This window comes from Watersipora subatra, chromosome 2, assembly GCF_963576615.1.
Source record: "Watersipora subatra chromosome 2, tzWatSuba1.1, whole genome shotgun sequence".
Taxonomy (NCBI): domain Eukaryota; kingdom Metazoa; phylum Bryozoa; class Gymnolaemata; order Cheilostomatida; family Watersiporidae; genus Watersipora; species Watersipora subatra.
In genome coordinates, this window is record NC_088709.1 from 75,209,439 (window position 1) to 75,236,410 (window position 26,972).

Genomic DNA, 26,972 nt, shown 5'->3' on the forward strand with positions numbered 1-26,972 from the left:
GCTATTACTAAAAGATTCATATTGCTATATATACTTTATTAGTAGATCTTGACAGTTTCTGCTGTATAACAGTAAAATGGCAGTAGATTTCATGGTTGTACTAACTGATTAGGCCAAAGCAAAATACTATTTAAATGATACTGTGCTGTGTAGTTGGACAACACTAAAAGCTTGTTGTTGAGGTCAGTTGATGTATGTTTGTATAACTTCTTATTGTCATTGGTTATCATCAACAAAATGATATATTTTGCTACATTCCGATAGAAAAAGATTTAGAAGGTAGAAATCAGGAATTATTAAATGAGTTGATAATAGTTCACCTTTAAACTAGCTAGTGTAACTTTATTCATATGCATTGGTTCTATAGATTCAGATGATGAGAGCGAAGAGGAGTCTTCAGATGATGAGGATTGGTCGGAATCAGACGATGAGTCTGGCTCAGAGGGAGGAGGGTTTGACCTAGATATTTGTCCGCCTGGCTGTGATCAGTCCCTCTACAATAATACAACACAATTACGGGAAAGGCGACTTGATATTGAAGAGGTACATGCAAAGAGACTTTCTGCAGAAAGCTAACCATTATAAAATGAAATGCTAAGTTTTTGAAAATTTATGTTGCGTCTGTTGGTTACCTATTGCTGTTTGTTGCCCAATAAAATAGAAACTTGTTTTTGACTTTGAGAACTAAGTTCTGGACAGTTGAAAAAGACATTCATCTGCAATTTAACCAGATTTTTGTGTTGCCTCTAATCGTCTGATATTATTTATGTTCAACTGTATGCTACAGTTTTAGAATGAAGTGGGACAAATACGTTGTCAATGCTTTATGCTTTTTCATTATGGTTGTTTAGGTGCTAACAGAGGAAAAGAAGAACAGAGATCAGTTAGTAAAAGATTCAGAAAACATCACCAAGAGGACTCGAGTAATATTGGCAGGTTTGAAGTCAGCTGAGGCAGACCTGGAAGCGTTCCAAGTAAGTTAGCTCTCTGTTGTCTAACTAGATGTCACTATTTTCCTTTCGTGCCTTCATATTTTAAAGTGCCTTTCTCTCTCACTTGCTAATATTACTCTCAATTGATAGCTTGAGAAACAACAGAAGTTGAACGAGTTTGACATCGTAGTCACACTGAGGTTACACCAGATTCTGCACAATGAGAACGGAAGGTTACCAAATGATCTTCTACAGTGCCTCGTTTTCAACTCTCCCGACCTCGTCAGACTCTCTCACAGAATCAAAGAACTCGAACACGAAAAAGCTGTCCAGAAGCGACAACAGAAGTAAGTAACGGCTGATTTCATCAAAGTTGTCATCCTTAAATTGGTCTTTCATAGACAGCATGATGGCTTTGACTTACCATATAGTTTGAGTTCTGGGCATTCTAGAGCATAATACTATTCTTAACATTTGAGTGACTTTTCAACTGAAAGGCACAAAGATGGTTGTGTATTCCGCAAAGTTAGCTTAACTATCTGGAATGATCTATTGAAATTAAGCAGTATGAAACCTACATCTTAAATTATGAAAATTTTTGCAGGCCATTTATTAGCAAGAAGGAAGAAAAATGAGAGTCGGTTTTTAACTCTCATGTTCTTTACAGTGCTTACTAATTCTGAACTCAACATAGTTTGTAAATCTCTCAGTTTACAAAACTGAGAGATTTACTAATTATATTGAGTTAAGAATGAGTTTCGTTAGTTATTATATCACTTTTATGTAGGTGAGATATTGAGACTCGTATGCTGCTCTTGTATACAACTCTCGTTGTTGGTCTGTCTAGAGACAACAAGAAAAAACACATTCAGCTCATTAAAGACAGGAAGCTTTTTGATGGGAAGATCGGAGAGTTGGAAGCCAAGTGCGATGAAGAAATGGTTCTCAAGTTTGGCCGGATTGTTGACCTAGAAGAACTGGAGCAGGTGACCGTCAATAGACAGGTGGAAGAGCTCAAGGAAAAACTTCGTGTTACAGAAATTGAATGTTCAGACGATCTAAAGAGATATGAGGTAGTTATCATTCAATCATCAATATAGTTTTTACATCGCAAGTAAGTGGGCGATTGTGGTTATTATTGTTATTGAAAATTAATACTCTGATAGTCTATTGTGCCCCGAGTGATGATCAAGTACAATAACATACATGCAATTATTCTGCAAAGCCAGTGAGTGGTCGATTGGCACAGTTGATGGTGTGTCGATCTTCCATGCTGAAGGTCATATGTTCAAATCTGGTGAAGAGCAAAATATTTTTTTCAGCCTTTAACAGTAGCTTTGGACAGACAAACTGACACAGATCTTATTATAGTAAATATTCAACATTCTTAAGATTTATTCCTTCAAGTTCAAAGTTTATTTGGCGCTGTCAATAAATGTGCAATCATAACTTCGAAGCTATCAAAACAATAATTTTTTTCAAAAACTTCTAGTAGGCTATTGAAAAAAAAACTAGAAGTATGGCGAAAAAAGTTTTTTTTTCAAATCTTTTAGTCTTTTTTTTTTCTAATAGTCATGATATTATGTCCAGTAGGCTATCCAAACTAACAGAAAATGTTTTATCTTGTCTTTAATATGTCAAAGCCTCAACATATTTTTATACTACTGTGATTAAAAGTTTTACTTAAATTCTGATGCTGTCCGATATTCACAGGAAAAGATCCGTCGAAGAAAAGACAAAATAACAGACTTGATCCGAGAGAATACGAACAGAATAGAAACACTGAACATGATGCAGACAGAGAAAAGAGATCTTCAGCTTCAACTTGACAGTAAACAGAAGAGCCTGGTGAGTCTGGACTGTATCTTTGCATTAATACTGTGTTATTTCTCTTCGCCACAAATTGAAGATTGAACAATTTAACGATACTATTGGATCCGCTACATTTAAGGGGCATACGAATGGGCTTTCGTAAAGCATTCAGGATTTAATTGTGTAAATCTCACTTTTTTAAGAAGTTTCTAGTAGGTTTATCTGGAGTAAATTAAGAAGTTATCACAAACAAGAGTTGATAACTTCAAATCAAGTGTTTTATTGTAAGTAGCTAAGCATATGCTTGGGGAGCATCATTAAAAACTGGCTCGAAATCTCTCCAAATGTTTTAATTTATTTTAGACTACGATAACTGTATGCTTGTTTTATAATAAACTGGCCGGGCAATGACCCTTTTGTCTTTCATTCTCAATCAAATAGCCTGCAGGTGGGTGTTTGAGAGGCTGATTTTTAGGGACCAGACAGAGTTTTAAAGCCAATTATTTTAACAAACTTGTGGAAGGCACGGAGTATACTGTATGTGTGTGGAGTTTGAATGAAATTAGCCAAAGATTTGGAAAAGCATGGAGTCTACGCTGAATGTTTGATAAGTGCAATAGACATAGACACATAGACAAATACAATAACAAAGTAAAAAGTGGGATATATTGATATATCAGCCTTTAGTCTATTATATCTGGTATACAGATTCATCAACAGCTCATGAAAGAGTAATTTACTGAGTCAGTCACATTTCACTGGAAGCTGAATTTAGAGGATAACTCCAAGACAATTATTGCTTGTGTACACCCCGTCCACAATAAGTATTGTCTTTAAATTGTGTCAGGCATGCCTTTTTAGACTTACCGGATTTACCCTAAGTAAAGCATTGCTGTTAGTTAGTTGTCAGAGTCAGCTGTTGACATGCTCCGATGTTTTGACAGGGTGGAGAGTTTAGTGGAGTCCGTAAAGCGGACGTGCACGAAAAACAGAGGCTAATCCAGTTGGTGCAGCTACAAGCGCAGGAAGTTGATGCTCTCAAGGAAGAAATAGTAATGCTCTCACATAAAGGAGGCCATATCCTTCCTCCAGCTCAACCACCTATACCCGGGGAGCCGCTGCCAATTTCAAGGCTGCAGTGAGCAGCTGAAATAAGCATTAGAATTCTGTCAAATCTCCGTCCAAACTTTACTCTTTAGTTATTTTTGATGCAAATGTCTTCAAGGAGAAAATTTTTACCTCTCCATGTAACTTCACTACAAACTCTATCATAAGTGTGCTGACACTCTTATTAGAGAGTTGTCTCATCACGCTCTAAATCCGTTCAACGCGCATATTTCAGCTGTGCTACTGAATTTTGAGAGTTCTTATCTATACTAAGATTTCTGTATGCTGCCTATAATTATAATGTTTTGCATACATCACTTTATTATAATATATTTTAGATGATTATATATTGCATTCTGGTTATTATACCATACAGTCTGGTAAACAGCGTTTGGCATCAGATTATCACAAGCTATAAGTAGCATCCGCCATCAGCCCGTACTTCTGTGTGTCATGGGTGAGACATCAAGTGGTACAGATATAGTTTCACAGTAAAATTTTGTTTGCTGTAGTCAATGTTAAAAACAAACATAGTTAAAACTTATTTTCAAGTTGAAGACAGTTATTATTTCTCCATGGTACAGCTGAGGAATGATGAACCCTGTTATATACATGTAGATGGCTAATGGAAGTAGTGACAACAACCTGTTTTCATTCTGAAACATATTCTAGCCTTTAGAAATTCCATAAATGCGACATATGTACTTGCCAGTCAATAGCACAGATTTATTGTCCGCTCTTAGTCTTCCCCATGGTTAGATAACTCTTAGAAATGTGATGTGCTAAATGCTATTTGTAGCATTTTAGATATCGCATTATAATATAAATTAGCAGAAAAGCTAATGCAGGAGTTGAATGTAGCTTTTTATTGAACAACCAGTCATGGATCTGCCCAGCTTTATTGTGTTGAACCTAGTAATGCAAGAGCCAGCCTGCATAGAAGCCTAACTGCCTAATTATTTCGCGTCTCACAGTAATGTGAAAAATATCGCATTATCTAGCTAGTAAAACTTTGTATGTAATTGTAAGTGTTTAGTGTAGTAAATGATTTAACAAAATAAAATATATATATAGCTTTATTGCTATATTATTTTGTATTTCATTACCATACAAACAAGTGCATTGTTTATTGAAAAACCACCACTAGTCAGTTGTAATATATTCCATGAACGGAAGAACGATGCCTTTTAAGAGAGGTTTCATTATCAAACTCAACAATGCAACTCGAAATGAGACAAAAGAAATACCCACAGTTATCGCACTGAGCACTGACATTTTTGCCATCCCTTAACTTTTTTCCTTTCCCATAATTTCTGCACTGATGCAAACCCTTGTCGCTATGTCTGCTCGACTGATGGTTTTTTAGCGATTGATGAGTCAAGTATACCTGGTCGCAGCTGTCCAACAAGCACCGGATATAGTCACACTCAGAGTTGGGGCATTTCAAATAGGCCACTCCGAGATCCCTGTGCTTTGGGTGGTTGCAAATGCAGTATGGTTCATAAGTTTGTTGAAAAGATTTCACCCGGATGTTGATACGTTTGATGAGATTTGATGCCGGTGTAGCTTTTGAGTCTAGTTTGGCAGCTGTCATACATACATACAAAATACCTACAGTTTTTACACTTTTGAGCATTTTTTTTGTTATTGGAAGTATATTTTTGCAAAAACATTTTTCCGAGTTTGGTGTTTTGTTGGTGTTTGAAACTCTCTAGGTTTTGGAAGATGTTGTATATGTTTCCAATAATAATGAAACAAACATGAATCGCTGCGACAGTTTAAAAAAAGAACACTGAGGATGCATACATTAATGAACACCACAGGTTAGGCATTTGCTTATCTTGGTAGTTGCATCCGGAACTTGAATGCCACAATTCGCACATTTTCTCAGTTTCATTTTTGTCATCAAGTCCACTTTTGGAAGCTGTGGATTTTCAGAATATTCAGACTTGGCATCGATGTCATAGTGAAAATCAAATAATGAAACCTAAAATAAATACTTTGTAGAGAGATTTGGCAGCGAGAGATAAAAGTTATACATTACTGAGTAATCAGCTTCAACAAGTTCTCAAACTATCCAGATTTACATCACAATATTTTAGTTTCAGGGAATTTTAGCAAAGTTGTTATTTTATGCTTTTGCTATGTATCCACGATTATACATGTAGCAGTAAAAATGTATAACTCTGTATTACATTAAATTATGCTTTCTCTTTAACCAGTTCATTGCTTGTGGGAGCATTTCACACCCAAAGCAACAAAAGTTTATAAACTGTGATGATTATTGGCCTATAATAAATGTAGGCTACTTAAAAAATTAACAATGTACTAGTGAAATGCCATTTTATTGACCAGCCATCAAGTTTAGCCAGAAATGGAAGTAAAACAATAAAAATAATACCATAAATAACAACTAATAAAATAGATCAAATAGTTTCAGTCACACGAGTAATAAATTTTAACAAAATTTATTTAAGTCTATGGTGAATTTTGTGAACATTTAGTTTTTAAACAAACGCGGTGTCAAATCAAAAAATTTGGGAAGCAGTTATTAGTAGTTGTCTACTACACAACATTATTAGAGAGCGAAACTCCTAAATATGCTCAAATTTGTCAATCTATAAACCACCATTAAATTACATACTCGTAGTGTGATTTACCGACAGTATTTCAAGTTTACCATTAAGTTTTCTTCACAAATTCTTCAGAAGCTACTGTTGGAAAGATTTTGCGGTTGTAGGTACTAGCTATCTATGAAGATACTTCATGTCAAAACGAAAATTCAGAACATTTTTGTTGCAAGTATTTATTATGTATGAAAAATTACAAATGTATTTCCCATTGTTATAAGTCCTAATCTTGCCGTTCATTGTTTACCCTGTGCAAGTTTTATTGTTATCGGCTCGCAACATCCAATAATTTATCACTAGTCAGTATGTTACTCAAGCTAATATTATTGTTATATATGTATTGTCGCTTCTGTTGATATCTGTAGCAGATACTACTTCATTTATACAATTATATCTATATAAACTAAAACAATTTTTTTTTCGTCGTTTGTATGTCTAGTTAATAGCGATTGGTTGAAATGCATCAATTGCGATAATACCATTGGCTAATACTAGCACACTTGCTGCCAATGTGCTATGAGAGGTCATGATATGTAGCGATTGTACGCACGGGTATCCTAAGCTTTAGCGCAGTAGCTATATGGTTTAGTGGTAATGCTTTGCTTAACATCTGTGCATCCAAACTTATGGGCTTGATTCTCGTGATATGCATTCATTTTTCTTAACAGCCAGACTGAAGGAAAAGCATGGTTCTTATTATAGTAAAGATCCAAATATTAGCCTAAATTACTCAAATTTATTGGGTAAAGAAACTCAGCCAATAGCAAATACATTACCTGCTGCTGTTTATAGGCTATTTTAAATCTTTAGCAAATATGTAACATAAGAAGTAAAAAATGTTTTTTAACAATCTGTTTTAGTTATGCATCGAGCTGTTGAATATTTGAATTATACATTGGCTGGACACACACAAAAATAAACAAACACGTTCATCTAGAAATTAAAATGGCAAATGTTGGGTGTTGATTAAAAATAAACTTTTTATGCAAAAACATTTTTATAACCCCTGCAACTTTGGAAATTCAGCCACTATATACATATGTGACAAACTTGCCTCAAACTTTGTACACTTATTCAAACAAGTTAAAGTATATTTCAAGGCTCAAATTGGTACCTACAAATTGGTAGATTGTGACAAAATAAAATAATCATTGGAAAGGTTAATAATATATTGTACACTGAAATGTTAGTTTTTGTAAAGGCAGGCCAAACCAGATTGAGTATCACAGAAGTCATTTGCTTTCAAGCTTTTGAGAGTCATTTACATTTTTGGCAGTGCTCCAACTGTTGATCGACTAAACCCACGACCAAACACAAGCGAAGCGATTGGTTGGGAGATTTATGATAAATGCACATGTGCACACAACTCTCGAAAATTATTCATCAACAATGAGACGAACCCTTGTCTCGAAATTTTATCAACAAATTTAACCATCGTTTTGTAGAGTTGTTAAAATATAATAACGATACGAAACACATATAAGCTTATTTAAGTATGTTACCAAGTCTTTGTAAATTGTCGAAACTCTCTTAAAACTTACCCATCTGAACAATTATACACAAATAGACAAATTAATTTGGCTTAAATTTTTCTCAAAACGCTTGACAAGCTTGGTTTAATAAAAGTTAAGACCGGAAATTGAAACGCCTAGCGACAGAGAATAGAATGATTAAGTCGTGCACATTTCACGGAAAAATAACGTGCACATTTCACCAGTCTATAGCATTGTCGAATTGCCAAAGGTTTCTGTAATTAATGTCGGAGTACTGAAATCGTTTCATTTTTGCCGATTTCAAAGTAACTGACATTTTAGGCACTTCTGAGTACTTTGGTATTCTAACTGATGTCCAACGAAGTGTAAGTAAAGGAAATGACGATGATTTTTTTCTAACGATCTTTATGAGATTATTACAATAGTTAATTATAAGTTTGGATGACTACAGGACAATGACTATGTTGTACAGATTTCCGAAAAATCTATATAAATATCACAACTTCTTGATATTGCTAGCATGACATTTAGAAATGTCAACAAAATTGTGCATTGGTTTTATATTATTACTATATTAATAATATTGGTTATTCTAATAACATCAGTGCATTTTACTTCTAACATTGGCCAATATTGCATTTCTCCTATTGCAGGGGGAGAGATACAAACATATAATCTTTTCCTCTCATTATTGCTATTTGTTGTATATAATAACACCCACACCCAGTGCATTACAGCTACCATTGCAGTTATCCTATTGCACTGCAGTGCCATTTGACTGATAATATTGCATTTCTCAACCATCAGTACCCTTTCTTTTTTCTAATATCTCTTTGGTCGTGGGCTGTATGACAGGGGAATTTCTAGTTCTATAAAATATTTTTGTTATAATACTTCTGATAGGTTCAAAGATGACTGTAACATGTCAAAAGAACTGCTCCAAGGGCTCTAAGACCTCTTGTTTAAAAGTTAATTTATCTATTGTTTGTACTGAACCTGAGAAGTTCCAGGTTCTGTCATCAGCTTTTTAAACATCTAAAATTCAAAACTTGTACAGGCAGCAAAAATTATAATCTCTTACCCAGAATCCATTTTGAAGTATTCTCTTGTTGATGGGTATTCCCTTGGCAGTTAATTAGAGTATGCTCAAACTGATTAGCCAATTTATCAATCAAATGGATATGGTTGGGCTGAAACGCTATAATAGTGGCAAGAAGTTTTGTGCTCTAAAATCCGTATATAGCATTATTAAAGGCTCAATTATAAGCTTAATATTATATATATATTAATATATATTAGCTTAATATTAAGCTTATTAAAGGCTTATTAAAGGCTAAAAATAGAAAAACTTGAAAACTATGACTAACTATTTTTATTGTGGAAAAAAAGTAATGAAACTAAGAAGCACGAATTTCTATTCTTGCAAAAAATTGAGTTAGAAAAATCTACTAGCACCACCTCGACTTATATCGACTATGCCATCTCAATACACTTATCTTATAAGGAGACCATATGTTTTTATTAAAGGTTGACTTGCAACAAAATTCACATTACAGTTATTTGGTATCAAAAGATTCACCATGTCTTACTCTGTTGTGTTGTAAGTACCAAATATGTGGAAATGTGATTACAAGCTCTTAAAAGCTCAAAAACGAAAAGCAACCGTAAATTAGAATCTCTTTATTTCGATGACATAGCCACGAAATTTGGTTATCGTCTTGCCACGTGATGTTCTCATGTGAATTGAAAGGCCACAACAAAGCTCAATATAAAACTTATCATAGTACTAGTTTATGACAAACACTGCAGGTTTTACCGAAGAACCCGTATCAAATATAGATGCTCGCTACTTTAGAGCTTTGTTTCGGCCTGGTCTAATCGGCAAGTCGTAATCTGATCATGTGACCCAATACTTCGCAAATAATTTTTGTAGCACTTTTCGATTATCACAGGTGACCAACAGGCTCTTCATGATTATCAGACAATGATATGTACTCCTTCAAGCTAAGGCTAAAAAATTAAACGACTTTTTACGGTAAGTTATAAGATATCACTGCTAAAAGTGACAGCATTGCGATGACGATAAAAGAGATGCATAATAACAATAGACATAATTTTATTGAATGCGTGAAGTATATTTGTGAAAATATTTCGACGAATAAGGTTGCATAAAAATGTAAACAGAGACCATTTTTCACAACTTCATCACATTTGAGCCGTCTTGGAAAGGGAATCCAAACTGTGGTGGTCTCGTGAGGCTGCGATTTTCTGTTCGTTTTTTAGCTTTTAAGAGCTTGTAAACACATTTCCACATATTTTGCAGCTACAACACAACAGAGTAAGACATGGTGAATCTTTTCATATCAAATAACTGTAATGTGAATTTTGTTGCAAGTAAACCTTTAAGATTACCAGAATATGTGAGCTATTTAATACATGTTGAATTTGACACTGAGAATTGGTGGTGGTGAAATGTCTAATCTATGAACAAGTGTCGATAGAGAAATTTCTCATTATTATTAATATAATTATTCTGTTAAATATTATATCAAAGCTTGCAAAATTCTAGTATATCAATGTCATCATTGCAAAGTTCTCGTACAACTACATCAATATTTACTTATATGCACACGCAGATGTCCATGTTCTTAAGTTCAGTAATCACATGCAGATGTTCAAAAAAAGGAATCGTTACATAAAACTGTTACCATGCATAGATACGTATTATCGTTTTGTCTGTGAGATGGCCAAGTGTTTACACCTTAATGTTCTTTTATTTACAGACAAGCAACATTGGAAGATGTACTGTACACGCTGTGGAAACGCCAGCAGGCTAGCCATAGAAAGTATTTGAAAGAGGTGTTTTTGCTTTTGTGTAATCCCTGACACTCATAGATTAGAGTGGTAAAGTAATGAGGCAGAGCTGTCTCCTTGAACAATTTCAGCATTGTACCCTTAATCATTGGAACTCTGAGAAAAGTCACACTTATAGACAGTTCTACAGAAGGGCAACTTCACTTGAAGAGTTCATAATTGTTACTGTTTAAGATTTGTTTCAGCTGATCTGTTAGTCAGACCAGCACCCTGGCAGTCTAGAGGCAGAGAATCTCAGGTGTAATAAATACGTGTACAATTGTTCCTAAACCCTAATGATTGATTGGTGCAGTTGTCAGAGTATCATTCTCTAATGCCACAAATTGAGAGTGTGAATCCCACATAGAGTAATTCTTTTTTCTCAACCTCTAACCTTAACCTGGTTGCGAACAGACACACAGATGAACAGACAAGGTTTGTGTTATAGCAAAGACCAGCTGAATGCCTAGCACTGCACGAGTAATAAATATATCGCTGCAACTGGACACGCTGATAGACAGACAAACGGACAAACATCGAGATTTATATATACGCGTATATTGATTAAGAATATTATACCCTACTAACTAGCCATGGCTCTCTTTAGCATACACTGCAAGTCCACACAAACAAAACTCTACAAGTTGTGGAGTTATCTCCTGAATGCATTGTGCAGCTAATTACAGGTGCTTACAACAGTTACTTGTTACCATTACAATCCTTTCCCAATAAACATCTCCATCAAGAAGTAGGGCTTTAAATGCTTCAGCAAAACAACCTCCACATCACTGAATCCTGCACTTTGCTCTCCAACCACAGTCATGTGTTGCTTGTTTGAAGGGTGAACTTTGAACTTTCCCATTAGCAAAAATTCATGGTTTCTTACTTTAAATTTGGGTCAAATCTTTGTTTTTGAAATAAAATAAAAATCTGATTAAGACATTTAGAAAATATTATGGCAAGTTTTGTACAAAATGCTAAATTAACTCTGTATATTTATCTAAAGGTAGTCTAAATAGAGTTACACTGACTCGTATGTTTTTAATTATAAATAACTATTAAATGAGACATCTCCATAGAATGTCTATGTATGCAGCTTTTACCTTTTTGTTTTGGGGTTTTACTGCTTGTGTTAGTAGTAACAGAGAAAAAAGTGACTAGTGAGTATGCAACCTTAATCACTCACTAGCTCTGGTGTAGTCATTCTGATTATGTAAAAAACCAGCAGGATGAACATAGAGTTACAGAAGTTATAAAATCAACTATAGTAGCTCTCTATAGACCTGGAGACAGACGACAACAACTTGGGTTAATATACTCCAAAATTTTTCACTTCTCATAGCATGCTATGCCTTTTGTGTCACTCTGAGCAAATTGGAACTACATTACATGTATTTGTAGCTCTGCTTAGCTGAAATTTGGATTTAAAAAAAAAAAAGTAAAACGAACTTCTCTTGATTGTTTTGTTATGTTACAATTTATCAACTCATCCACTATAAACTATTCTTTCAGGCAGAGCTCTCATTTGTACAATTATTGTAATTTATTTTATGTACTTCAGCTAGATATGATCATATATCAAATATTACAGTTGAATAACTCTTAAAATTGTGGAGCAAAACAATTAAAAATTGACAAAAAGAATAAAAAACAGTCGGATTTAAAAAAAAAACGAAAGAAACAGATGAAAACATTGTACGGAATTAAGTACATAGCATTAAGCACACGGTGCATAGATAGAGAATAACAGCGTTCAAACACCAATTAACCTGAAAAGATCAAACGGATTGAAAGATCAAACGGATTCAAAGATCAAGTGACCAGATTACAATTGACTAAGAAGATGAGTTTCGCTTTTTCTATTTTTAGCTCTTTGCCTATTACAGCACTCCTTTACCTCATTTTTCTCCGATTCTTGTATCTAACTACTGTGTACACTGTTCTACCTCCTTGTTCTCAATGCTTTGCCTCCTTCTACACTGTTCTACCTCCCTGTTCTCAATGCTTTGCCTCCTTCTACACTGTTCTACCTCCCTGTTCTCAATGCTTTGCCTCCTTCTACACTGTTCTACCTCCTTGTTCTCAATGCTTTGCCTCCTTCTACACTGTTCTACCTCCCTGTTCTCAATGCTTTGCCTCATTCTACACTGTTCTAACTCCCTGTTCTCAATGCTTTGCCTCCTTCTACACTGTTCTACCTCCCTGTTCTCAATGCTTTGCCTCCTTCTACACTGTTCTACCTCCTTGTTCTCAATGCCTTGCCTCCTTCTACACTGTTCTACCTCCTTGTTCTCAATGCTTTGCCTCCTTCTACACTGTTCTACCTCCCTGTTCTCAATGCTTTGCCTCCTTCTACACTGTTCTACCTCCCTGTTCTCAATGCCTTGCCTCCTTCTACACTGTTCTACCTCCTTGTTCTCAATGCTTTGCCTCCTTCTACACTGTTCTACCTCCCTGTTCTCAATGCATTGCCTCATTCTACACTGTTCTACGTCCCTGTTCTCAATGCTTTGCCTCATTCTACACTGTTCTACCTCCCTGTTCTCAATGCCTTGCCTCCTTCTACACTGTTCTACCTCCTTGTTCTCAATGCTTTGCCTCCTTCTACACTGTTCTACCTCCCTGTTCTCAATGCCTTGCCTCCTTCTACACTGTTCTACCTCCTTGTTCTCAATGCTTTGCCTCCTTCTACACTGTTCTACCTCCCTGTTCTCAATGCATTGTCTCATTCTACACTGTTCTACGTCCCTGTTCTCAATGCTTTGCCTCATTCTACACTGTTCTACCTCCCTGTTCTCAATGCCTTGCCTCCTTCTACACTGTTCTACCTCCCTGTTCTCAATGCCTTGCCTCCTTCTACACTGTTCTACCTCCCTGTTCTCAATGCATTGCCTCATTCTACACTGTTCTACCTCCCTGTTCTCAATGCTTTGCCTCCTTCTACACTGTTCTACCTCCCTGTTCTCAATGCCTTGCCTCCTTCTACACTGTTCTACCTCCCTGTTCTCAATGCTTTGCCTCCTTCTACACTGTTCTACCTCCCTGTTCTCAATGCATTGCCTCATTCTACACTGTTCTACCTCCCTGTTCTCAATGCTTTGCCTCCTTCTACACTGTTCTACCTCCCTGTTCTCAATGCCTTGCCTCCTTCTACACTGTTCTACCTCCCTGTTCTCAATGCTTTGCCTCTTTCTACACTGTTCTACCTCCTTGTTCTCAATGCCTTGCCTCATTCTACACTGTTCTACCTCCTTGTTCTCAATGCCTTGCCTCATTCTACACTGTTCTACCTCCCTGTTCTCAATGCTTTGCCTCCTTCTACACTGTTCTACGTCCCTGTTCTCAATGCTTTGCCTCCTTCTACACTGTTCTACCTCCCTGTTCTCAATGCCTTGCCTCCTTCTACACTGTTCTACGTCCCTGTTCTCAATGCTTTGCCTCCTTCTACACTGTTCTACCTCCCTGTTCTCAATGCTTTGCCTCCTTCTACACTGTTCTACCTCCCTGTTCTCAATGCCTTGCCTCCTTCTACACTGTTCTACCTCGTTGTTCTCAATGCTTTGCCTCCTTCTACACTGTTATACCTCCCTGTTCTCAATGCTTTGCCTCATTCTACACTGTTCTACCTCCCTGTTCTCAATGCTTTGCCTCCTTCTACACTGTTCTACCTCCCTGTTCTCAATGCCTTGCCTCCTTCTACACTGTTCTACCTCCCTGTTCTCAATGCCTTGCCTCCTTCTACACTGTTCTACCTCCCTGTTCTCAATGCCTTGCCTCCTTCTGCACTGTTCTACCTCCTTGTTCTCAATGCCTTGCCTCCTTCTACACTGTTCTACCTCCCTGTTCTCAATGCATTGCCTCATTCTACACTGTTCTACCTCCCTGTTCTCAATGCCTTGCCTCCTTCTACACTGTTCTACCTCCTTGTTCTCAATGCCTTGCCTCATTCTACACTGTTCTACGTCCCTGTTCTCAATGCTTTGCCTCATTCTACACTGTTCTACCTCCCTGTTCTCAATGCCTTGCCTCATTCTACACTGTTCTACCTCCTTGTTCTCAATGCTTTGCCTCCTTCTACACTGTTCTACCTCCCTGTTCTCAATGCTTTGCCTCCTTCTACACTGTTCTACCTCCCTGTTCTCAATGCTTTGCCTCCTTCTACACTGTTCTACGTCCCTGTTCTCAATGCCTTGCCTCCCTCTACACTGTTCTACCTCCCTGTTCTCAATGCCTTGCCTCCTTCTACACTGTTCTACCTCCCTGTTCTCAATGCCTTGCCTCATTCTACATTGTTCTACCTCTTTGTTGTCTGTTCCTTGTTTTGATACCTAGCTTCTTTATGATTCTCTGTTTTCTGCTGTTCTTTTTTTACCAAACAGTTCCTTGCTTTTTAGTCCTTGTGTTGTACCACCCTATTCTTCGTTTCGCTGTTCTCTGTGGTTTATGATTGTCACCCCACTACATCTCCTTACCGCTTTCTCTTTGTTCTCCTTGCAGTTTTTTGTCTAAATATCATGATGTGTTTTCATAGTTATCCTCCCGATATTCCGGCAGCTAATATATCCTACTTTATCATTCCATTATTCTGTGTTGTTGAATGATGTTACAAATTACCTCTTCTTAGATAAAACATCAGATTAAAAACTGCTTAGAAAAATTCGAGATTCGAGGGGCCTTTCTAATCCAGCATCAAAATAAAAAAGCAGATGCGGGCCATAAATTTAGTTCAAGCAAAACTGATTCAAGTGCGCTCAAGAAATATTCCTTTAAAAAAATTTGTGTTCACAGTCTTTGTTAAAAGGAAATAAAACTTAAGTACGCTCTAAAGAAACCTTAAGATTACGATTATGATTCAAAGATGTTACTTTATATAAAGATTCAACTGTTTTCCATGTTTTCTTACCTATTGCTGTAAACATTTCCCTAAGCTCTTTTCCATCCAAGGATAGTTCTTCAGGATTGACATAGATAAGCCTTTCTAGCTGCTCTTTATGCTGAACAACAACTTTCGGAAAACTGCTCTGAATTCTGCAATTAATTCAACAATGCCATATGGAGTCATTTCGGAAAGAAAACATTATTTCAACTCATGCTAGAAAGTGTCATTTCTTCAGTATTAACATCGTATTTGATTGATGCTCGGCTCATATTTTTAGTACTTAAATCTACATGTAGTAGTTCTTAGCTAACTTGAGATTTCCAAACTACCAGGTAAAGTTTAAATGTCATCAAAATAATAGTCTCGAGAGTTCTATGCAACATTCAAATAACAAATAATAAAAATCATTTAATAGTACAAAACCAACAAAGGTTATACTGGATATCAAATTTGAATAAGTATTGCAGCAGTTCTCTATTAACTATTTGAGATTACATATTGTGGAGGCTAATTCCTGTCTTCATGGAAGTGATTCAAGATCGATCAAATATCATTAGTAGAGGTTGGCACATAAATTTACCTAGTGCATTAGTGAATGTGTTGGTTTTCTCTTACTCTATAGGAGATATTAGTAAAAATATAACGATAAATGAAATTTATTGTTGAACTAACCTAGTTTGTTTGTTTTATTTTACATTAAATTATGATATAACAAAGTTATTGAAAAATTAAGATGCAATGAAGGCCCATTTGCGCAGTAGAGTGGCTATTCGAGGCGCAGAGCCTGAGTTAACAGATGAGATTGATAGACAGTGAAGAAATGAAGGTTGGCTAGGCAATAGAAATCAGAACAAATCTATTCTAGAGAGTCCAGCTAGTAGTGCTTCAAAGCAGCTGCAAAACCATCATGAGTACCAATTTTCCTTAGCCAAATTGGCAAGAAATTCCATGCTGATGACACATGATAGGCAACCCGTGTCATCATGTTAATAGTCAGGTTAGTAGTCATGTTAGTAGTCATGTTAGTAGTCATGTTAGTAGTCATGTTAGCAGTCATGTTAGTAGTCGCCGTGTTAGTAGTCATCGTGTTAGTAGTCGTCGTGTTAGTAGTCGTCATGTTAGTAGTCGTCGTGTTAGTAGTCGTCGTGTTAGTAGTCGTCGTGTTAGTAGTCGTCGTGTTAGTAGTCGTCGTGTTAGTAGTCGTCATGTTAGTAGTCGTCATGTTAGTAGTCCCCATGTTAGTAGTCATCATGTTAGTAGTCGTCATATTAGTAGTCGTCATGTTACATGGAAAGTTCTGTTTTATAACCATATTTGTTGCACTCACTTATGCCATACCAGCACCCTTATGATTACTTTAGACTCAGAATAAATATTATCAACAGCCAGCTGCTAAGCTTCCGTATTACTAGACATTAGTTATACTAACACATGATTTGTCTCATACCTACATTAAGTAAAAGAATGGTTAGCATAATTAATATTTGAAAGCTCAACGCATAACTAAAACAGATTGTTGAAAAACATTTCAAACTTTCTGTTCTACCCATTTGCTAAAGATTTAAAATAGCCTATAAACAGCAGCAGGTAATGTAATTGCTATTGGCTAAGTTTCTTTACCCAATGAATTCAAGTAACTTAAGCTAATCTAAGTTTTTACTGTAATAAGAGCTGTGTCCATCTGAAGCGAGTTTTAAGAAAAATAATTTGCACTCCACAGGAATTGAAACTGTAAAGTGAAGGTGTGAAACTAAGCACACCAACCATTAAGCTATGCTATTTCTATTGTATTTCTAGATTTTCCAAAAATTTTTGAACATCTAATTACTCTACAAATCCATAATTACACTATTAAGGAAAACATTGCAGAAACTCAATTTGGATTTCAGAAAGGAAAAGAACCCGTGGAAGGACTGATAGAATTTACAAGCAATACACTTGCAGCCTTAAACAATAGTCTATCTGTTTTAGGTATTTTCATTGACTTCTCAAAGGCTTTTGATACAATAGATCACTCTATTTTAATAAATAAGCTAAAGCAAATAGATTTTTCTCATTCAAATTTAGAATTGATCCAAAATTATCTGTCTAATCGTCTTCAAAATGTTGTAATATCTCAGAAAATATCCCAACCTTTAGTAATTACATTAAATGTGGAGTACCCCAAGGATCCATCCTTGGACCAATACTATTTTTGCTATATAAAAATGATCTTGTAAAGAGTTTTGATAAATTTAAAACTATTTTGTTTGCTGATGATACTAACTTATTTCATACTGCTAAAAACTTGAATAAAGGTATAGCTATAATTAACAAAGAATTAGACATGATAAGAAGCTGGTGTGACCAAAAGAAACTAACATTGAATGTTGTCAAGACTAATTTTATAATTATTCAAAATTCACAAAATAAATTTTGATTAACAGAAAACATTTCCATGAATGGACAGAACATACAAATGACAGAAAGCTTAAAATTTTTGGCGCTACAATAGATAGTACACTAAACTGGTCAAGACTCATAGAACTATTGAAAAAACAACTGCAACAATGCATGGGACTTATTTACCAGGCCTCCTTGATCTTACTGGAAATGCCTCTTTTGCTTTTATATAATACTCTAATTAACATTAAAATAGTTTATTGTTTGGAAGCATGGGGAAATGCTCCAATAAGCTACTTAAACAAAATTATGGTCATCCATAAGCAATTGCTTAGAATAATATACATGTATCATAAAAACTTATTTTCCATCAACTCCTTTTGTTTTTCCTATACAGCAATTATATCAACTAAGAATATGGCTTTTAGCCTTCACACAATTTAAATCTCAAACTAACTTGTCAACACATTAAAATATTTGTCATTCGTTATTTTCATTACCCCTTTCACCCTCCTTCTCTACTGGTGGCCTAGCGGGTTGCCTATTCTGTGCCATCAGCATGGAACTCCTTGTCAATTTGGCTTAGGAAAATTGAGAGTTATGATTTTAGGGCTGCTTTGAAACAGACTCGCTGGACTCTCTTGAATAGATCTGTTCTGATTTCTTTGCCTAAACTATCTATGTTTTCTTCATTGACAATCTTATCTGTTAACTCGAGCTCTGTGCCTCAAATAGCCATGCTACTGTGCATATGGTCCTTTGTTGCACTTTTTTATCATTTTGTTATGATTTAATTTAAATGAAACAAACAAACACTTGAGTTTGTTGAGAAGAACTGCTAACTTAACATGAACTTTTACAAGTTCAAAATATACAAATAATTATATGAAATAGCAAGCTTAATTGGGTACTAGACAACAAATAACTTTGTTGAAGAAGTATTTTTTTATAATTCTATGATGGATTAAGATTAAGAGAGATTAAGCTAATAAAATTAAAATTGACAGAGTTCAGATTTCTAAGGTTGTGTTAAAAAGAGTCCCAACAATACCTATAGATTCATTCAAAATAAGAGTGGTCATCTAGCCTAACAACTAGCTAATAACAATGAAATGAGCCAAAATGCGTAATGAATACAATTAATTATGATGTCTTTCAACGCTTTTAAGAAGAACTCTTAATAATGCATTTGTTTTTTTACGAATACAACATTATTGAATTCATGTTTTGTTTTAATTTGAGAGCAACATTTATTTGGGTTTTTATGCCATTTCATATATATTTATAGTTCCATATTGGAAAAAACTAGCAATTAATAAATAAAAATACATACTAAAAACTTGTTCCTCTGAAGCCAGCTCAATGCTGGAAGCAAGTAAACAAGTCACAGAAATACATTGCTATTCAACGCCAGTATAACGTATTTAGCAGACATAAAATTTGGACTGAAGAAGCCATCAAAAAACAGACATAGTAAGTGACTATGCATAGACCACTCCATTTAAAGTCAGACACTACTAGGTTATATCTTAGTAGAGAAGATGGAGGCAGGGGCTTAACAGTGTACAACAGACAATGAAAGAAGAAGAACATGCATATGCAGCCTCTATAGCTGCCATAGACAAGTTACTAGATGAATTCCACTCAACTGTAGTGACAATAGATCTCTCAGTAATGATGAATAACCTGACAACCATGATGCTCACCACCAGCAGTATTTGAGGTTGGCGACCTTCACCAGACATATGTGTGACTGAACAAAAATCAAGCAATGGCCAATAAAGAGTCGCTAATCATGGCAACACAGGAATAAGTGCTTGCAACAAGGCAACTCCAAATACAGATTACTCACAATAGAAATGACCCTAAATGCAGACTGTGCAAGGATACACCAAAGACCATCTATCACACCTTAATTGGTTCAAGCAGCTAGCAGGCGATGCCTACACACAATCTTACATGAACATACACATAATCATGTCGCAGTTGTAGAGTACAGGAGTCTATGAGATGAGTATGGCTCTACCCAAACACCTTTGAATGTATAGGTAAGCTATAACACATTCAATCAAAATGTGGCTGCTGTCTCTAGCTAGAGATACTTGATGCTTGCAGTTAGTAGGATGGCTCTGAGTCACTACTCATCTAATAAGTCTAAATTCCTGTCTAGCCCATCAATCTTAAAGGTTGAATTGCAACAGAATTCACATTACGGTTATTTGGTATCAAAAGATTCACTATGTCTTACTCTGTTGTGTCGAAGGTGCAAAATATGTGGAAATGGGATTACAAGCCCTTAATAGCGAACAGTTAATCGCCGCCATCACGAGACTGCCGTAGATTAGAATCTCTTTCCAAGACGGCTCAAGTGGGACGTAGTTGTACAAGATGGCTTCAGTTTACACACCTGACTGGGGTTTGGGACTTTTGGCAAAGTTTGTTTATATTCTTTAAAAATAATGATGGCCTTTTCCTAATCATTCTATATTCATGTTTTAGTCACGTTAAAGGAAAACTACAGATCCAAGATTCACCAATCTTGTCAGATAATCCTCTCTTTATTTCTATACTGGCATTCTAGAAGCTAAGGAAGATCAGCCCTGTTTCTACCCTGTTTCATTCACAGCTGCCTGTGGTGAGAGTTTGCAGTATGATAAAGGCATCGGGTATTACAACCTGGCAGAGGTTAATGTTCTGAATCTCTTTTACTATTCCTCCATTGACGACAGACTATATTAGTTAATGTATTTATAAAGTTATTTTATGTAGAGAATTTGAAAAAGTGTTTAATCTTTTACAAAACACAAAACTTCAATATTGTCTGCAATTTTTATACTGCGAAATTTGTAAATATTTGCTTTCTGTCTCAGCGTTCACAAAGGAACAGCATTATATTTTTGTACTAAATCTTTGTTAATTAACTTCTCAGCTCGGTATCTAAAGTTTTTGTAAAAAGTCAGTGTAATCTTCGACATCTGTTACTAGGTTTATAAACAGTTGACTTTGTCACTGATATGCTGGCCAACTGGCTTGAAGACCAATGGGAGGTGTTTAAACCATAGTCGGTTGGAATCATCCTCTCCTACACAAATTAAGTAGCTATGGTGAGTACCTTGTTTAAAGAAAACTTAGTCCTCTTCATAAGATTCAAGAGGAAAAATCCCAAATGTGTAATATGTGTCAGGTAGTTATTGCTTCATGTGAATTTATAAATGATTTTCAAATGTAATCGTGTTTCACAATTCCTGTTTTTTAGGTAAACGATTTCGAATTGTTGTCAATAATGCACTGTGTACATATCATTCCTGTTTTGATGATGATAGAAATGAAGCAGATTTTGGCTTTTTTTTTAAATCCCAAATTTTTCAACACTGCCATCATTTGTGCCCAGTTTCTTATAATCACCATAAAAGATCCTTTCTCACTCATCACTGGCCGCCCGAGCAGGTGAGCTCTGCTTTATATCAAGATTTCATAGTAATTGTCGATGAATCTCGAGTCCTAAATCCATTAGTTGCTCAAAGCTTGGAGTGAAGTACAGAAGAAGAAATATGCAGTTCCTGCTACAAGTTCACATTCAATTTTATAACTTTTTAAATCTGCTTTTTTTCCATTTTCACAGAGTTTTGAATTGAAAAATGAGTGAAAGTTTAAGTATATTGCAATATAAATCATAATTTTTGGTAAAAGTTGGAATAAATTGAGTAAAACCTTTTATGTTCTTCTCCAAAATGTTATATTTAGCTATAAATTTATTATTGTTGATTAGCAGAAGGTTTGGTACAGCCAACGTACCAAACCTTGCGTTTCAATTTGACCTTGACCCAAGCTTGAGTAGACATTACCACCCACTTGGATTAACAGGGGTGAGGAAATAATTTTATTTTATATAAGTTGATTTATACTTATCTCAAGTTTTTATAATCTCAGCTTGTGTCAAAACAGGTCAGAAGTCAGTTTAGTCCTTGTGCTGCCACCAGCTGGCTGTTTGTAAACTTATAGCCAGTCACTTGGCACTTTAACATTTATTACAGAAAAGTAACGTGTTCTATCTTTTTTCAGATTTCAGAACCGCCACTATATGTTTAGTTCATAAATAAAAAGTTATTATTTCTGTAAATGTTTGCATCCTGCTGCAAGTGAGAAAAGTATGATGAACACAGAGTTAAAATTTAGTCATGTTTAATCACTGCTAATGTGTTTTGCTGCACATTTGGATCATCTCAAATGATGATTTCTCTGAAATCTTTAGAGTAGCCTACATGGCATTTCAAACGATAACCAAGAGATCTAGACAGCAAACTGGTTTGTATATTTAGTTTTGAACTATTTGTTGAAGATTTGTAATGTGAAAATATTCCCATGTCAAATGGTTGCACCTTATGTTAGTTATTACCTACATGTATGTTAGCATGCTTTATTACCTACATGTATGTTAGCATACTTTATTACCTACCTGTATGTTTGCATGCTTTATTACCTACCTGTATGTTAGCATACTTTATTACCTACCTGTATGTTAGCATACTTTATTACCTACATGTATGTTAGCATACTTTATTACCTACATATATGTTAGCATACTTTATCACCTACCTGTATGTTAGCATTCTTTATTACCTACCTGTATGTTAGCATACTTTATTACTTACATGTATGTTAGCATACTTTATTACCTACCTGTATGTTAGCATACTTTATTACCTACCTGTATGTTAGCATACTTTATTACCTACCTGTATGTTAGCATGCTTTATTACCTACATGTATGTTAACATTCTTTATTACCTACCTGTATGTTAGCATACTTTATTACTTACATAAATGTTAGCATACTTTATTATCTACCTGTATGTTAGCATACTTTATTACCTACCTGTATGTTAGCATACTTTATTACCTGCCTGTATGTTAGCATACTTTATTACCTACATGTATGTTAGCATTCTTTATTACCTACCTGTATGTTAGCATAATTTATTACCTACATGTATGTTAGCATGCTTTACTACCTACCTGTATGTTAGCATTCTTTATTACCTATCTGTATGTTAGCATAATTTATTACCTACATGTATGTTAGCATACTTTATTACCTACATGTATGTCACCATGCTTTATTACCTACATGTATTTTTGCATGCTTTATTACCTACATGTATGTTAGCATGCTTTATTACCTACATGTATGTTAGCATGCTTTATTACCTACATGTATGTTAGCATACTTTATCACCTACATGTATGTTAGCATACTTTATTACCTACCTGTATGTTAGCATAATTTATTACCTACATGTATGTTAGCATGCTTTACTACCTACCTGTATGTTAGCATTCTTTATTACCTACCTGTATGTTAGCATACTTTATTACCTACATGTATGTTACCATGCTTTATTACCTACCTGTAAGTTAGCATACTTTATTACCTGCATGTGTGTTAGCATACTTTATTCCCTACATGTATGTTAGCATACTTTATTACCTACCTGTATGTTAGCATACTTTATTACCTACATGCATGTTAGCATGCTTTATTACCTACATGTATGTTAACATACTTTATTACCTACATGTATGTTAGCATACTTTATTACCTACATGTATGTTAGCATGCTTTATTACCTACATGTATGTTAACATTCTTTATTACCTACCTGTATGTTAGCATACTTTATTACTTACATAAATGTTAGCATACTTTATTATCTACCTGTATGTTAGCATACTTTATTACCTACCTGTATGTTAGCATACTTTATTACCTGCCTGTATGTTAGCATACTTTATTACCTACATGTATGTTAGCATTCTTTATTACCTACCTGTATGTTAGCATAATTTATTACCTACATGTATGTTAGCATGCTTTACTACCTACCTGTATGTTAGCATTCTTTATTACCTACCTGTATGTTAGCATAATTTATTACCTACATGTATGTTAGCATACTTTATTACCTACATGTATGTCACCATGCTTTATTACCTACATGTATTTTTGCATGCTTTATTACCTACATGTATGTTAGCATGCTTTATTACCTACATGTATGTTAGCATGCTTTATTACCTACATGTATGTTAGCATACTTTATCACCTACATGTATGTTAGCATACTTTATTACCTACCTGTATGTTAGCATAATTTATTACCTACATGTATGTTAGCATGCTTTACTACCTACCTGTATGTTAGCATTCTTTATTACCTACCTGTATGTTAGCATACTTTATTACCTACATGTATGTTACCATGCTTTATTACCTACCTGTAAGTTAGCATACTTTATTACCTGCATGTGTGTTAGCATACTTTATTCCCTACATGTATGTTAGCATACTTTATTACCTACATGTATGTTAGCATACTTTATTACCTACATGCATGTTAGCATGCTTTATTACCTACATGTATGTTAACATACTTTATTACCTACATGTATGTTAGCATACTTTATTACCTACATGTATGTTAGCATACTTTATTACCTACACGTATGTTAGCATGCTTATAACAGCAATTTTTTGAGTTTTGCTGATAAAGCTATATAAGCAGCATTTAGATTGATAATTTTAGACTGAAGTCTTTGCTTGCATAGTCTGCCCGCAAGACTGCCCAGTTTGATTGATATAGATCATGGGGCCTGAATCAATTGTTGCGCTGTTGCAATGCATTACTTTGCGACGTGATCTTGTTCAGATTTCGAAATAGAAAGCATGATGTCAGATGCAGTCATAGAGCTTCTTCATCCATGAATTTTCATACCAATGAGTGACAAAAGAAGGTGAATAGTGTGTTTTTATACAAATTTGGTTGTGTAATTGACCATATGCAAAAGTGTTGTTTTCTATATGTTTCCATCATATGGTCAATTGCCCAGAAACAAGCGCGCCTGACTGTTGTTTTATGAACATGTACGGTGTAGACATCATTACACGGTCTGTTGGATACATGAAGGTTAATTATGAGCAATGGTTAAAACATTTCTCATCTATATCTCATTATTGACATCAATTTGGCTGACTCTAGTTTTATAAGCTTGCCAAAATATGTAGAAACATGTTCAATGCTAAAATATGCTCGTATGCAATAAGCTTTTTGTGTAATTGCGGTCATTTTACCTGTTGGCAAAAAGCAAAACTTGAGGAATTGATATGAAATGACCATGCAGCTTTATCTACATGTATAATTATTCTCTGAACTTAGTTCTCACCCGATATTCCATCTTTAACACAATATTTCCCTTTTGCTTCTTTCTAATCATGATTAACTGCTTATGAATATGCATTGATATTGCAGCCTGATTTTTAAGCTTTTAGCCACAGTAATATTGTTATTCATTTAAACAAAGCTTGTTTAGTCATTTCACAGTCAACCTTCACCCACAATGGAAGTATATTAAGGGACCAAGCAGCAATTAGTACTTCCATTCATATGACTGATCATGTTTATCATGATAACCAGCTTATGGTAATATGTATGGTATAATATAACACATAATATCAAATATACATGTAATATATGATATATAACTTGTATATGCTATACTAAATTATTTTTTAGTGTTCTTATCATTTGAATTTTCATCTGGTGACAAGCATGGAGAGAAGGCAAGGATGGGGGAAAAGAAAAGGATAGAGAAGGTAAGGATGGGTAAGAAGGCAGGATGGGGAGAAGGCAAGGATGTGAGAGAAGGTAAGGATGAGAGAGGAGAAAAAGATGGGAGAGAAGGTAAGGCTGGAAGAGAAGGCACAGAGCTGATAACGCTTGTCAAAATGAAGATAGGTTAAAGCAAGAATTCCACATTAAAAAGTGAAAAGCCAGAGATGGCAGTAACAGTTGGGTGATTAACCTTCAACCAATCTGTTGCCTACCCTCATCTACACAGTTTTTCTTTGTAGCGCACTCGAAAATATTGTGGTTGTAGAGTCTAGTATTCAGAGAAGTTGACTGACAAAAACTGAAGTCTTATATGGCAAAGTTAGAGATACCTGAAAAGGTTTGTGAAGATACCTCAATTAAGTGACCTCACGAGAGTAATGACATATCTTGATGATAGCATAGTACCTTCATAAAATACTTAGGGATTACTGCTGGCACTCGCCATATGCAAGCCACACTGTCAGTCAGCTTGTGCTAGATTATGCTAAATTGCTTTAGGGAATTTCTGTTGTTATGATGTTGGATCACAATACTTTCTGAGATTGGTTACTAACAAATTAAAATTGTTGACTGATACTTCTGTGTTGTACCTAGGCCGATATACATTGCAGAACTTTTTTTAATTTTCCTTTTGCTCTTACAACTTGGTTGATTAATAATCAAGTTTTATGCACATGTTGCTGAAGATTGACCTCCATTGAGTCTAAATTAACACAAATTATTTTTATAACTGAGAATTGTAAGCATACTGCCTTCCTCCCTCAAGTCAATAAATAGGATAACTGGGTGCTGGAGATACTCCAAGGCATGAAATTAGTTGGATGCTTAGAAATTTTGATAGCAGTCCAAGAATATTTATTTTTGTGTTTGTCTCGTTTATTTGTCTGTCTGCTTTGGCTTTTTGTTACAGTTTAATGAACCAACAATTTATTGCTTTTATGACCAGCTGTAGGAATACCTTACTTTTACAAACTGCTTGATGCATACTCTAATCAACACTGTAACTCCGCAGTTGCAAAATCGTTGTTCACTGGTATTTGTGGTAAGCATAGAAACGTTTACAAAGTTGCATGTAGCTCAAGAATGAACTTCAAGATTATCTATAATAATATATGGAATGTACGACACACTTTTTGCACTAAAGTAGGCTTCTGCTATGGAGGTTTTGGATATTGTCGAATTGCAATACAAGACAATTGTACAGCCAGCCTATC

At 35.2% G+C, this 26,972-nt stretch overlaps 2 protein-coding genes across 2 annotated transcripts in view; both read left to right on the forward strand.

Moving 5' to 3' along the window:
• The window catches only part of LOC137388788 (cilia- and flagella-associated protein 44-like), a 32,012-nt gene extending 27,822 nt beyond the window's left edge, over positions 1-4,190 (forward strand). The window contains exons 27-32 of the mRNA XM_068075238.1: positions 368-543; positions 852-974; positions 1,083-1,279; positions 1,780-2,005; positions 2,646-2,780; positions 3,689-4,190. Of these exons, the coding sequence (XP_067931339.1) occupies positions 368-543; positions 852-974; positions 1,083-1,279; positions 1,780-2,005; positions 2,646-2,780; positions 3,689-3,886 (1,055 nt within the window). The 3' untranslated portion in view covers positions 3,887-4,190. The remainder of the gene's footprint in view (positions 1-367; positions 544-851; positions 975-1,082; positions 1,280-1,779; positions 2,006-2,645; positions 2,781-3,688) is intronic.
• Positions 4,191-12,670: 8,480 nt separating this feature from the next.
• On the forward strand, positions 12,671-25,886 carry LOC137388565 (uncharacterized). The gene is made up of 2 exons (XM_068075048.1): positions 12,671-15,134; positions 25,660-25,886. Exons 1-2 carry the CDS (start codon positions 12,671-12,673, stop codon positions 25,884-25,886), a joined length of 2,691 nt encoding a protein of 896 aa, XP_067931149.1.
• The last annotated feature ends 1,086 nt before the right edge of the window (positions 25,887-26,972 follow it).